Source organism: Zonotrichia albicollis, chromosome 1, assembly GCF_047830755.1.
Source record: "Zonotrichia albicollis isolate bZonAlb1 chromosome 1, bZonAlb1.hap1, whole genome shotgun sequence".
Classification (NCBI taxonomy): Eukaryota; Metazoa; Chordata; class Aves; order Passeriformes; family Passerellidae; genus Zonotrichia; species Zonotrichia albicollis.
The window spans coordinates 39,258,536-39,273,435 of NC_133819.1; the positions used below are offsets into that span (position 1 = coordinate 39,258,536).

The following is a 14,900-nucleotide window of genomic DNA, read 5'->3' on the forward strand; positions in this document are numbered from 1 at the left end:
CCATGCACTTCCTTGGCCATCAGTGGTCCTGGATAATGCCCAGCAAATTGAAATGAGGACTTTGGATAACCCCAGCATCTCCCAGTTGCGAGGCATCGTACTACCATGACTGTCTCCTAAGAGAAATTAATGTAATATTTGTAGATAAGTAGACTGATTTACCTTTTGATGACCCTGGAGAGAAAGGTCAGATTCAGGATATTTTTGCTCATAATCGGTTATCCATAAAGAGTTAGTGTACCAGGCTTCAAGATTATAGCTCAAAAGGGCAGTTGCTTTGAGAAGGTAGCTTGAAAGGGCACCTCAACAGCTGAAATCAGATGAGACAGATTTAATGGCCTCTCAGTAATTTCTGACTGAAAGTTCAGAGTTTGAAATTTAGGGATTTTTTTCTTCACCCAGCCTATGGTAAAAGAAATGCATTATAGCCTAATAGAAATTTATTTTCAGGCTGAGTATTTAGAAGAGTTTTTAAACTGCTGCGTATACTTTTGGTCACTTCAGCTGTAAGAAAGAGAATAATCACTTTGTGTTTGTGGGCTTGTGTATTTTTAGCTAATGTGTTAAGACACTGCAATTCCAGAAAAGCTGTCCTCCATTTCCCCAGAGTATTTTGATTTAACCATCTGCATGCAGAATTTTATCTAGACTGCCACAGAAGTTAGTAGTAAATCCACTGGGGTCTTGGCAGCCAAAACAGTAGATAGTAAGCACAATGCTTTGCTTCCCTGAGGGTTTTAGTTTCATGGGAATTCTGCCACAGGCTGGCACTTCTCAGTGGGTTACCTGCAGAAGCCTGTAAATTTAGGAACCCTCCCCAGATGGAGTGATTGATTCCCAAAGCTGCTTCCCACTCCTGCGCTGTGCAGGGAAGGGAAAGACTGGAAATACCCACTGGATGATACAGTTACTTGCAAACCTGTTGCAAGTGGCATGGTAGATCTTAATAAAAAATCATAGGTTTTGTGGTGAGAGTAAGGAAGCGACTGATTTAATGCAGAATACTGAGCGAGATGGAGCATGATTGGAGTGAGGAGCGAATGACAAGTGTAGTTTAATTTAACAGCTGCACAAGATGCACAGGGACATTGCAAGACCTGCATGTGGAGATACTTCATCTCACATATGGGAATTTCTGGCTATATTAAGTAACTTGAGGTGAGGCCTATGTGAAATACAGATGGAAACATACCAGCGAGTAAATTTTGTCCGAGTCAATGAGCATGGCTAGGCTAATTCCATGGCAGATATGTTGGTGGGTCTTCACGGGAAATATTAGTGATTTATTCTGCCTGCAATTGTTAATGCTAACAACCTTCAATAGCTGTTTAAGCATCAGCTGCTTAGAGCGTGTGGATTATCCTATTTCACACTGGCAATTAGTTGATGATATTAAAGCACTTTGAAAATGGAAATCGCAGGGCAAGTGCTATTTAAACAGTTCATCATTTAATGTATAATCCCATCTCTCCAGCTACTTTGATTGCAGTATGTAGGGAGATGGTAAGGGAGACCGAGGAGTCTGCTTTCAGTCCAGCCCCTGGTACAGGTGCTGTGCCCTGTCTGTCCTGCCTCTGACTCAGCTGCTCCTCATCCTCTACCTGCCCACACCCATGTGCTGCAAAACACATTTTCTTCTCTTTGGTTTTTTTTTTCCCATTTGTTTACTGTCTTTCTGTTTTTACAACTTCTTCATTTCTCATTTGTTCTTAGGACCTGTTTGGGGAGTTTGGGAGTATTCCATTTGTATTTCTGGGATCCTGATTTTTATTCTTTGGGCAGTTAGTACCCTGTTTGGCATGTTCTGCAGACCTTGAACCACTCCCAAAATACTATAGTAAATATAAAGGTAGGCATTAGTTGGTATATTCATACACTTGGAAACAGCTTATGGGATTCTGGTGGGTTTGGGAGGGGAGTTTGTTTGCTTTTGGAGTTTATTTGGTTGGTTTGATTTTTTTTGTCCTGTCCTTCTGCAACATTCAAAACAAATGTGCCTGTAGAACCATTTGGTTTCCTTCAGCAGTGGTTTTGGATCTTGGATTGGAAGTTCTAAGTATCCCAAGTATGATAGCTGCTGATTTTGCCTCTGGATGTTTTAAAATTAGGAAAAAAAAAAAGAAATTAAATTTTTTTTAAAGATAGCGCAATAACGTAAAAATATAAATAAATAAGTAAAAGAATACCAAAAGCATGCCTTTCAGCTAATTTTAAGGGGTATTTTTTAGCCTGTTGTTTTGCATTGGCTTTTCAGTTTTGGTCCTACGTCTGATTTCAGATTCTATTGGGTTTTTTAAAAGGACGAGAAACTCCTTTATTTTGCTCATTTCCCTTACTAATATTTCAGGGATGTGTCAACAGCAGGTGCCAAATTTCACATCTAAAATAAAATTGCTCAGACTGATGAGAATCCTTGAAACCACAGGTGAAGTTTCAGGCCAGTTAAATAAAGCTGTAGAGCATCCATTTGTATCATTCATTCATATAATGAAACCTGTTCTTATAACTCAGCTCTGATATATTAACCCCACAGTTATCCTCACACATAAATGGGAGATGTGTTGCTTTCGTCAGGATATAACCATATAAATCCCCTGTGCATGAATGGAAAAATAGGGACCCTAAGGCTATAGGTATCAAAGGTCTCCCCTATACTTACAATAGCCTAATAAGGTTATTTTGAAGGCATAGGTAATTACTCACAGGCTCCCTATAGCCAGTGATTCATTGTTCACTACTGAAACATTTCTAAATGAATTATGTTTTAAACAAGCAAATCCTTGGCCTTCTCTTTTATGGGAGGAAAAAGAAAATGGGAGTGACACAAAAGTCCACCATTTTCTGTGTTAAGTACACTGCTTGCTAGTTAAAAGGTCCCTGGTATTTGTAGCAGTTTAAATGTACTGCTGTGCTCCTTGCTGTTTTGAATGCCTATTTCTGAATTTCACATTTTGATAAAAATATTATTGTTGTCATTAAATTGATATTTAGAAAAGACTGGATACAAGAGCTCAGCGCAATGAATAAAACAGTTGGAGTTAACTATCCCTGGGGATAGAATCAATCACTGTTGTAGAAGAGGGTGACATTTAAAAAAGAAACTCAGAAGAAAATGTCATGCTTAAAAAATTAGATTTAAATGCACTAGCTCCTGATTGATTTTTATTGCGCTCACATGGATGCACTGATTGATTATCAGCCTTACAAATGTTTAGTACCTTTCTCACTTCTCTAATAATCAGAATAATCTAATTTTCAATGTCATTTAAGTTACCATATTCAAGGCTATAATAGATCGTATTTCTAATAAAACATAGCAATTATGTAATGAATAATACAAAGCTGCAAGGCAGAGTTCAAATTTACCTTCCTCAAAAAAAAAAAAAAAAGGTTAAAAAAAAAAATACCCGGAGTGTCTGGAAGGGCCAGTGTACGTGAAGGCAGGAGACAGGACGATGTCTTCTGGATGTGTGGTGTGTTCCCCTGTGGTTGAACTGAGGTTCCTGGCGCGTTGGCCGGGGCGGGTTTGCCATAGCTGAATGTTATTTCTCAATAGGAAACCCTGGGCGGGCTCGAGTTCTGTAATGGATGTGCTTGCTCTGTGCCTGGGGAAAAATGATAGCGTGCCAGGTGCTTATGAAATGTCTTCCATGATTGTTTCTCTGTGCTCCCAGTTAATTTTGATATGTGTCTGTAGAGAGATACTATCTCACTTAATTTGAGATGTTTTCTTCTGGTGATTGTTATCCAACAGCTGACATGGTTGATTTCTCAGAATCAGCTACAAAATATGCAGGTTTTGATGTGTTCTGGTTTTGTAAGCCCCTTACACAACTGTGTACTTGTTATTCACTTTGTCCATTAGAAATGAGAGTTTTGTGTTTGAAATGGGCTTTGTCTCCAACCATTCTCCATATGTCAAAGCCAAGTTTTGGCATGGAAATTTGTTTTAAAATAGTTTCCTGGATTTTTTTAAGACTAAGCTGTTTTGCCTAAAAGAAAACATTATTTCATCTGGAAATCACGACCTAGGAAACCGATCTATTTATAACTACCTGGCATTCTGCATATTTTAGTGTGCTTGGCTTGCAATTGCACTGCAGTTAACGTGAACAGGAGTCCCACCGTCCTAGACTGATGGCTCATCAGCTTATCGAGTGTGATTTTGCTGCTTTTGAGATGATTGTTTTGTTCCTTTACGTGTCTTGGCGATAGGAAACCTAAACTCCTTGAGTTCTCTCATCTTTGTGCTTCACTCCACCAGTTCTCAGGCCTGGAATCTGCCTGGGATGTGCAGCTGGGTGTTGCTTTGGACCGTGGAGTCAGAGAGCCTAGTTCAGCAGCAGCAGCAGGGTTGCTAGGTCTCCCTTGGTCTGAAATTTTCCAAGGTGACTGTTGGGAAAGACACCCTTATGGACTGCCATTCCATACCATTTAGCACAGTTTGTTGAAGAGTAATGTGTGGTGTATGATGGGCATTTAACCTGATGGAGCACACTTGGCATTGGAACTAGGTGAGCATTTTGCTTATTTAACTGACATATTTGACTGAAACACACAGCTGCTAACTTGTGCCAGAATTAGAATTTTTTTTAGCAGCTGCCTCTGGAGTTGGAGAAGCAAGAGCGTGGAGGAGCTGTGCAAGGTTTGTGGGTTTCCACCCTAGCAAAGAGCTTGGTGCTGCTGGATTTCCCAGCTGCAGCGCTGGGGATCAGCTCCACAGCCACGTGTGGCACCATCAGCCTGCCCAGGCTCCCTGGTGTTCAGACAGGGACAGGTGGCTTCCCAAGGAGCAGGAGGACAGGCAGGACAGTGAGCCTCTGCCCAGAAGGGAGAACTGGCAGCTCTGCAGCGTTCCTACCTCAGTTCACCTCTCACTTCTCTTCTCATTGGGCTTTACAAACAAAAGGAGTCTTTTTGCAGACCGACCTTGTGCCCAGCGCTGTGCAATTACTGACTTGCTCTGTGTGCTTTATGGTGCTTTTGAGGTTTGTTAGCTTAACGAGTAACTTCCAAAATATTTGGGGACAAGAGAAGTGTGGTTTTGCAGGAATGTGAACTGACTGGAAGCACTAGTAGTTGTTGCTACAGGAACAAAACCAGCTAACTGGTACACAGAGCTCTTCAAAGGTCACGGGGATCTCCAAGACACAAAACTGCAGTGATAGCATTTCAAATAATGAATTTATAGCTTATTAATCATTTTAATACATGAAAGGAGCTGTCTGTGTATCTTCTGGATGTCTGGGGAAGCGCAGGTTGTGCAAATAGTAGGAAAAATTGCATTGTGAGTGGCAAGTTCTTCTCCCTTGGACATGTTTGTGCCACCTTTGACAAATGGATGTACAAATATTCGCTACTCCGTGATTTTACCTGATTGCCTAGAAACTGTCTAAATCTCATGGGCTGGATCCCAGCTTATCCTTAGCCAAACAGTGGCTAAGTTTGGTGGACCTGAGGGGTTTGTGTTTAAGACTGGATGATTCCCTGCATTAGGACATGCTTGAAATGACCCCACTCAGGCAGGAGAATTGCTGCAAGGTTACTAAATGAGAGCATTGGGGTTCTCCAAGAGAAGCTGTTTGTGTCTTCTCTATACTTAGTTCCATCTACAGCAGGCCCTGCTTTCCTTGAAGAGTCATCTGACCCTCGTACACCTTTTATGCCCTGTCCATCAGTTTGTGCAGAAAAGGGAAAGTGTATCTGAGGCTAAGGAAAAGGGAATGGCAGTCCTGGGGTGAGGAGAACAGACTAAGCAGGACAAGAGGTGATGTTCTGCCTCCCTAGCATCAGGGAGGAGGCTGAACATGGGAAGGTAGGGGCTAGTTCTTAAGGCAGCAGAAAGTTCCTTTGCCAGCTTGTGAATCCTGCTGTGGCTGCCTGGAGGTTTCTGGGTGTGGAAGTGCAAGTCCTGGCGTGTGTGTCAAGGGGACAGGGAAGCTGTCACAGGAAGATGGATTGAAGCAGACGTGCACAGGTGTGGGCGTGTGTCACTCAGCCTTCTGAGACACGCCAAGACCTGGCTTCCTCACGTATCAAGATACACCTTTTTTCATGCTCCTTCCCCACACTACCGCCTTATTTATTTTTCTTTCACTTCCAAGAGTTCTCATAGGGCAAGAGAGCTTCCATACTGTCCCCTGTTGGGAGCTCCTAATTAATGCAGCCATCAAGTCAGAATTTAGTGCACGAGTAATGAAATTCATAACCTGAGTTTTCCACGGCAGCATTAACTGTGACACAGATTCATCACTGGCGTATCATCATTAAAAGGCAGTGGAATTGCATCGGGGATTGATGTGATCATATGCATGTAAAGATCAAGATACCAAAAGGTGTGATTTATGTAATATAAGCATAAGCTGTAATCCTAAACCCTTCCCACATGCGGTGTGACAGTTCCTGTTCCCAGAGCAGTGATGGTTTTAAAATTTACTGCGTAAATGTGTGTGTGTGTGTTTATATGTTTTTATTTAACTCTTTTAACCATAGTCTTGTTTTAAGGTCTTTCTGTGTGTTTTTTTTTTTTTTTTTGCATGTTGATTTATAACTGTAGTTAAATCTGTCCAATAGTTCGGTGTTATTGAAATGCTTTATATTTTTGGAGCTTGGGTGTTATACATCAGCACTTTAATCCATTGTCTTACAGGGAGTATGGAAACACTGACAGGTCTGATGCAGTCTTAATGAATAAAGTAAGAAGATATATATTATTCTGGATTTTCGTTATTTTAAAAGCTATCAGAATCATATAAGAAAGTTAATGAGGAACAAAAAATATTCCTAGTTTTCAGGCTGTGTTACTTCTCCCCTTTCTACCCTCTGATTTGCACCAAAAGAGAAAGAGGACAGAGCTGGGCCAATTTGGTGATGAGGACTGATCAGCAGCTGTCCCTCTGGTGGCCCTTGGAGGGAAAGGAACTTCAGGTACACTGCAGAAGGAGCAGTGCTGGGATAGCAAAGGAGCATGGCAGGGTTCCTGCCAGAGTTATCTCCTGGGACCCTCTGGCACCTGCTTCGAAGCCTGGCCTGAATAATGCATTCAAATTGCACAAGGAGCTCAAAACTGTTGAGGGAAGTGGTTGTTGAGGCCGCCTGCTTGGCAAATTTGTCAGTCAGCTTGTAGAGCTATAAGTAAGTGGGGCTTTGTGACAAAGGTTTATTGCTCTTTGTGGTTGTGTAGGAGTTTACAGAGTTTTCTAAGGAACTCCTTTATCTCCCAAGTACAGCAGTGATTAGGATTTGTTTCTGAAGTGCAGCGGCAGTTTGCAGCACTAGAGACATAGCTCTGGGTCTTGGATGTTTTTTCAGTGCAAAACTTGGTGCTTGTGCTCTGCCCTGGGGTCCAGCAAAAAAGTCAGAGCATTTCCTTGAGGGGAGAACTTGTAAAAGGAAGCCTGACTACACTGGTAGCATTGTACCTTTGCAAGGAATAACCTTTTTGGCTCACTCTTGCTGGTCTCCTTCGGGTCTGTGTTCTCCAAACACCAAAATTGATGGTGTTCAAGGTTAGGTTTTAATCCAGTGGGGTGCTCAGCATCCCAGCCCTGATCCAGCCAAGCACATGACTGAACTTCAGTGAGGTTTGTCACACAGTTGAGTCAAGTTCATGCCTAAAATGTGCATGACTGGTGTCAGAATTCTCTCAGTTGCAAATTCAGACCTTTAGTGAGAAGACCAGAGCCATACATTGCATGGACTATATGCCTAATGGCCTTGTGAAGGAGAAACAAATGTTCACCACATCTACTCCTTGTTTTCTGTTACACACAATATGTTATTTCTGTAGATGCCTCTGACTCTGATGCTTGCCCAGCCCACTATTTTTTCTGCTCTTTATGATTATTGTGGTTCACTGGCATGTAGGAAGCGACCACAGAAGATGTGGAGATGTGCCTGGGGAACCCACTGGGAAAAAGAGCTGGCATGGAGGTGGCTTTGTGCTTCCCTCCCTCTGGCACAGATAGATGCACTTTCTGGGGCAGGACAGTACAAATAAGAATCAGCAGGTCTTTGGCCATCCAAAATCCCCAGCCATGCTCACATGTGCCAAACCCACCAGCTGCACCCTCCGAGTTTAGGGCCTTGTTTTAAATATCGTGAGGTTTTGAATACTAACAATGTTAAGATTGGTTTTATTTATCCAGTAAGATTTAGTCTTCAGGGTGTTTAATATTGACATGGAGTCTTTGGGGAGAGGGATTGATTTTGCTTGGCTTTGTTGTAAAGCCTTATGCATCTGGTTACACTTAAGACGTTAGCTTTAGCTAACAGCAAGACTCTTGATAAAATTCACAATTACTGGCAATACTGCGGACATGGACTTATCTCCTGGGCACGTTTTGTAAAATTAAGCTATTTTCATTAAAAGAACAAAGAGCAGCATGGTGATGGAGCAGCTGTCATATTTTATTACAAAACACAAATATGTGGGAAATCAATTACAGCACGAGTGAGCACAATGCATATTTCCAGTAATCCCCCACGGCCGGGGGAAGGTAGAAGGCTGATCTGAGTGCAGAAGCAGATGGCAAGCAACTTTAGATAGCTTCACTGCCATTTTTTCTCTTTCAAGTGTTTGTGCTTCTCCTTTGATCTTCAGAACTTGAGTTTAACGTGTTTCATCTTCTTTTGTTTACTGTTTTCACATTTAACTTTCCTTTTAAATAACTTCTGTTTGGTGGAGTTTGTATTAGTGTGGGGCTTTGTTATCTTCCATGCTGAGGTACTTAAGAAGAAAGACATTTGCTGTCTTCTTTTGGTGTTGCTCACATCCAATAAAATAGTGCCTGCTTCACTGCAGAGGGCTTCGCCATCCACCGTGCACAACTGTAGCTCTACAGTGGAAAAATCCCACCTCACAAAGCTACTAAGACACTGTGCATAAGAAGTTGCAGTAGACTTTCCTGGAAGGCTGATAATGTGGGATTGTGATGGCACACCCACAACAAACCCCTGTGGAAGTTTGGTTTAATCACTGCTCACTACATTTAGTTCTTAAATTATTTTTAAATGAGTAGGCTGGAATTAATGTCCTCTGTGCATGTAACATTTTTATATTTATATTTTATATTCACCTAAAATAATGTGTATTTAAATTAGCAGCATTTTACAGTGATTTGAAATAGAGCAGCAAAAGCAACACAGGTTGATCCGAATAACCCCATGTGATCCGTATCTCTGCTTTTCTTACAGCTGTCAGAAATGACAGGAACAAAAAGAAGAAGGAACCTTCAAAGCAGGAGTCCACAGAAAACTATGAAATGACAGCAGAGTTAGATGATCTCACTGAGAAGATCCGAAAAGCTCACCAGGAAACCTTCCCCTCGCTCTGCCAGCTGGGAAAATACACTACGGTGAGTATGATTTGAAGCCTTCTGGATATGCCTGTATGATGTGAGTTTTGGAGGCCCTGGACATTTTAAATAGATGGAGCAGTAGATTCACTCTTTACACCACCTAAGCCAGGAAAAAACCAGAGGTGTGTGTGCACAGGCTGCCTGCTGGGAGAGAAATTGCACTTAGATGTGAGCGCTACTTAGCGGTATCACCAGAGACTCCCGGAGGATAAATCCAGCCAAAGGACCAGCTCCGAGACCATGAGTCAGTGACATTCCATCATTCATTAGACATTTCTTGGCTCCCAAAGATGTGATCTCTGCTTGTGCATCAGCAGATTACAACTTTGCAGGTGTAGGGAGTTCTTAAATGCTGCTGGATTACTGGTGATAGTCCCAAAGCTACCAAGGTCAAGGAAAATATGAAATGTTTAAGTAAAACAGTTTCCAAAAAGCTCATTTGCAGTTTATTCCTAGAATCATAGAATATCCTGAGTTGGAAGGGACCCACAAGGATCACTGAGTTCAACTCCTGGCTCTGCACATGACAGCCCCAAAAATTATACATCCTTTTCCAGTCTACCAAAAGATCCCATAACAGCAAAAAGTTTTGCTGCTTTTAGAAATGAAAAATCAGCCCCCCCCCCCCCCCATTAAGAAGCTCAGTACTATGGGAATTTCTCCAGAGATGAGTCAGGGAAATAATTTTTCTTCTATACATATATATGTTGCTAAATACAGGGAAAGTCAGTGATATTAATTGATTAAAGAAAACTGAACGTCAAGTTTGCAAATCCAATAATAAAAGAAATGATGAAAAATAACTGTTAGGTAATGCTTAGAACCTTATCTGTTAAGAAATGACTACTGAGTCTGGGCTTGCTGTTGGTTGCAGCAGCACTGACTGTTTCAGAGGGGTGTGCAAAACATCCTGAGGTAGTCAGGCATGTGCTCTCATTGCTGAGAGCAGGAGTTGAGGAGTGACATGGCTGGGGCAAGGAGACAGCTGCCTCCATGGTGCTTGCCCTCCAATCCCAGCTGAAGATCTGGGACCAATCCTCAGATGTGTGGTGGAATACTGCTCTCACTGGATTGCTCTCTGGTTTGAGTAAATTTTCTGCTATTGAAACAAACATTCAGTTTCTCAGAGTGATGTAGGCAAATCCCAGTGTGCCAACAATATTCACTGTTTCAGCAATCAGGGTGCTTTTTAATGGCATATTAACCTATTTACAAAACAGAGTGCAACACTCAAAACTGAGGTCTGAGTGTAAGACTTGGTATTTAAGTGCAAGAAAAGCAAGTACATATGGTGTGATTTTAGAAAAAGGTACATTTTTCATGTTGTGACAGTATTTTCACCAGCACTTTTCACATTTAAATCTGAGCCCCATGTAAACTCGTTAGTACTGGGGAAGGAGCCTGTCCTCCCCATGTTTCTCTGGTCCTTCCCAGCAGGAACACATTATAATGTATTTCCACCTTAGCTGGGAGTTAGCAGAGTGCACTGCAGCTGGTGGGATGGCACTGCACTGCATCCTGGTAATTGCCAAAGATCCTCGAGGGTTGAAAGATAAGCCTTGGCACCTCTATACTTGCATTAGGTACTGGATGCTGAAGTATCATTAATCTTTTAGCTCTTGAAATGATACAAGTGGATGAAATTGGAGAGGGCCTTGTTGCATAGCACACCCACTGCTGATGCCTTCGTCCTTAGGTTCTGTGTGAACCCCGTGGGGAGTTTATGCCCCTGTTGGAATTTCAGAGCCCTTGTTGAGAGCACCTGGATCTCAGTAATGAGCAAATGAATCTGGGCTGTCTGTGGAACACAAGTAGCCATGATTTGACTGCACTCTTTCTGAGGCTGGGTATTGGTCATTCATATCTCAAGCCTGATGGGACAGCCTGGGGCAGGAGATTTCTTGTTTTCAGCTTTGCTCTGTTGGAAGTCCAAAGCAGGGAACTGCTGCACAGGGCTCACCCTCTCCTGCTTTGTCATGGTACAAGTTGCAATAACAGAATTATGCTGAAAGAGTTAATTTTGGCTTACCTTGAATCTTTGAGAGCGATGCAGCTTCCTTCAAACACTGCATCAGAACTAATGGCAGTGGTGCTAAATACTGTCCTCTTGCTGCATTCTCATAGTCTGTTTGTGAAGTGCAGAGTGTATAAATCTCTCATCTAGGTAAGGTCTGGCAGCCACTTTGGCATTTTATGCAGGACTTCAGTGTTAAGAGCTCACATGGGAGGAGTAGCACTGGTGTTGCATTAAGGGTCACCTTCCCCTCCAGCCTCCTGCCAGCCCAGGGGCAGGGGATGATCCTTTCTGCATCACTGAGGATCCAAAGGGGATCTGGGCTGTGGAAGCTGTGTGTGCTGGTCACAAGAGCACAGCTCTGGTGCCTGGACACCACCAGCAGCTGCGGATCAAACAGCAGGGCTCTCTCAACAACCTGAGACACTTGAAGCAGAGACCAGAAATCAAAAAAATAGAGGAACACAGAGCCCTTTTTCTAAGTGCTGAGTCCAAGGGGAGTCCATAGGCTAAAAGCCTATGCCACTCTGCTTTTTTTGATAGTAACAATCTAGTACATGTAGGAGATTGCCCCCAGTCCTGCTTTTGTGCCTGGTTCTGCATGCTGTCAGTCGTGAGGCATGGCGTGCTCGCACTACAGAGCACACAGATTGCTTTTATAACCTTAGAGTTTTTAATTTAATTCTCTAAGTGAGAGATGAGAAGTGAGTGTTTCTAACCAATGTGGATTCCATTGGATTTTGTGAGCCTTGCATTTGTGTACTGACAGGGATGGTGGATGGAAGAAACTGTTCTGCACGAGCAGCCCCTGAATGCCTTTGGTTACACAATCATTCAGACTGTTTTAAAAGATTTCATTTGTTGCTAAAAAGTGCCAAAAATTATAGGTGTGTAAAATAAAAGAGACCTTACATATATAGTAAAAATAAAAAATCTGTTCAGGCATTTGGTTTGTGTATCTGGCTCCTGTCGCTCTTGAGCACTGCAGCCTGCATTTCCCAGAGGGAAGGGTTACATGGTGATTTTTTACTGCCACCATTGTGTGTTTTTAGCTGTTAAAAATGGTTTTGGAGAAGCATTTTCAATTATTTTTTTATACCCATCTGCTATTTAAAAAGAAAAAGTGGCCCCATACTTTGCATAATTAATAGAAGTCTACTTAAAATAACGGGAGAATAGCCCCTGTGTTAAATTCCCTGGGTCATTTGACTTAACAGTTGCATTTGGTGGGCAGTGACAAGTACAGTTCTACCAATGATGAGAATCAGCAAGCTGTTTAAATGTAATGGATTCCAAAAGTCCATCATAAACAGATCTGTTTTATTACTGTCATCCAGGTAAGAGAGAGTGCCTGAGTAATTTCTCTGGAGATGTCATACTTTATAGTATAATTGAGTGTAACTATACTGCTTGTCCCTTGAGAGTGGTATTATTTGTAAGTCTACAGCTGTGTTACATCCAGCCTTGTGATAAAGGGAGGATAAAACACAAAACAATTTTGGCTCTGCAGACCCTTGCTGCAGATTCTCCTGGGTTGCTCTTGGCTAGCTGGAAGTGAAGAGGTTCCACACACATCTTGACAGCATTTTGTTCTTTGCAAGTGCTGGTCTTAGAAGCTCCACAGCTATTATTCAGTGCCATTGAAGAGGAATATATACATATATAAAAAAGTGTGTATGTCCTGATACTGGGACTGAGCAGGGACATGTGCTGTGGTCCTCAGTGAACTCGCTGGAGCTGGAGTGCATTGCTGCTTTTACTAAAGAGGCATCACAAGTGCTCCTGATTAGGGCAGAGTGCCCCTGTGAGCCTTGTTTCCTTTGTAAAGTGGATTTTAAAGACAGTAGGGATTCTGCTGCTGTGTATGTTTCTACGAGTACCTCATCCCATATTGTTAATGTGGATACAGAGCAGCCTGCAATGAAAAAACAAAAATGATGGAAAAAATGGGATCAATTTATGTGGCAAAAATGGCTGTTTAATTGGATTTCATAGCAAGGTTGGGCTTTTCCACTGATAAAGATGCCACTAGGGTGCATTACAGTATTGTTCCACCATATGTGCACTGGTGCATAGGCCTGAAAAACATGTGAGACTGCTCCTGGAAAAGACACCCAAAAACCCACTTCAGTAAAATATTCAGGAAAAGTCATAGCATCTGCATCTTTTTCACAGCATGGATAGAGGAGATCTCCAGGCAAATTTAATCAGAGTTTTTGTTTCTGTTGTGCATTTTTTTTTAACCCTGTGTTTTATTGTTCAACCTATACATAGATACTGAGTCATTTTGGGTTTTTCAATACTGAGAAATGCTGCTAAAAATCCAGCTCTTTCCTGTGACACTTGTGATAGATAGAATGTTAAAACTCTTTCCATTTGTAGCATCTTAGAGGTAAATGTGCAAACCACATTAGCTCCAATGCTGAGGGATCTGGCACCTGGCAAATAAAACACCTGGTTATTTTGTATTTTATTAACTGCCCCTTCTCTTCAGTTTGCATAATAGAGAGTTAGATTTACATTAGTTACGACGGCCGTGCATTACTCCTAATAGAAGACACGTCAAACTTCCCGTTGCTGGCACTGCAGCATGATAAAGTAACCTCATATGATACTGATGAAGATTTCGTTCACACTTGCTAGTTTCATGCAACGTCTTTTTTTCCAGATGGATACCCTATTGTAAAATGATTTCCTGCTTTAGGCTCTGCTTTGTGTAGCTCTCTGCTATGCCATCTTTCTATGAACTGGATAAACTGCCTATTAAATTTAATTACAGCCTGAATGACTGCACATCTTGATCTTATTTTTCCTCCAATGTACTGTATTTCACCAAGGTCCTTGAGGATGAAATAAAATAAATCTGAGGGATGCATACTCCAGTAGCTGAGAGAAATGTTTCAAAGGGCATTACAATCACTGTTAACTCATTAGTTTTCGACCATTTTGAAGGCAATACTTTAGGTTTAGCATTATAGAGATATTTTCTTTTGTCATTTAAAAAAACCCAAAAGAAAATAGAGGAAGTTCCCAGAATAAAAATTCAAATAGAAGTGATGAAATGAATTAATTATCCCCTAAAGAGAGGGGTAGCAGGAAAGAGCATGCATGCTCCTTCAGACTGCTCAGCACAGTCAGCATTTATTTTTTCCAATTAGGGCCTAATGTAAATATTCCTGGCTCAAATCTCCACGCTGTTCCCAGTGAGGGTGAATGTCAGGCTGGTGGTGCCCTGAGGACCCGTCAGGGCTTTCCCCTTCATGACTGATGGTAGTGGTGGTGTCTTGTGAAGGCAGTGCTGGGATGGGGTCCAGAGCATCACAGCCAAGCTGAGCTCCCTCCACATTGCCCCACCAGCCTCTTCATGCCCTGTGTCCTTCCCGTGAACCAAAGAAAGCTGACAAGATAATGGCTTCAGTGGTTTTCTAAGAGGTGGATGTCCTCACCATCAGCAGTGGTGGTGGCAGGCTCATTGGAAATGTTTCCTCCACGAAAGTGGGATCTGTGTAATTTGAATGCTTTTTGAT

The 14,900-nt window shown here is 42.0% G+C and overlaps 1 protein-coding gene across 11 annotated transcripts in view; it reads left to right on the plus strand.

The window, feature by feature from the left end:
• The window catches only part of RARB (retinoic acid receptor beta), a 323,775-nt gene that overhangs the window by 293,416 nt on the left and 15,459 nt on the right, over nucleotides 1–14,900 (plus strand). For all 11 annotated transcript variants that reach the window (XM_026799015.2, XM_026799019.2, XM_026799028.2 and 8 more), the window contains one exon: nucleotides 9,196–9,356. In XM_026799015.2, the coding sequence (XP_026654816.1) occupies nucleotides 9,196–9,356 (161 nt within the window). The remainder of the gene's footprint in view (nucleotides 1–9,195; nucleotides 9,357–14,900) is intronic.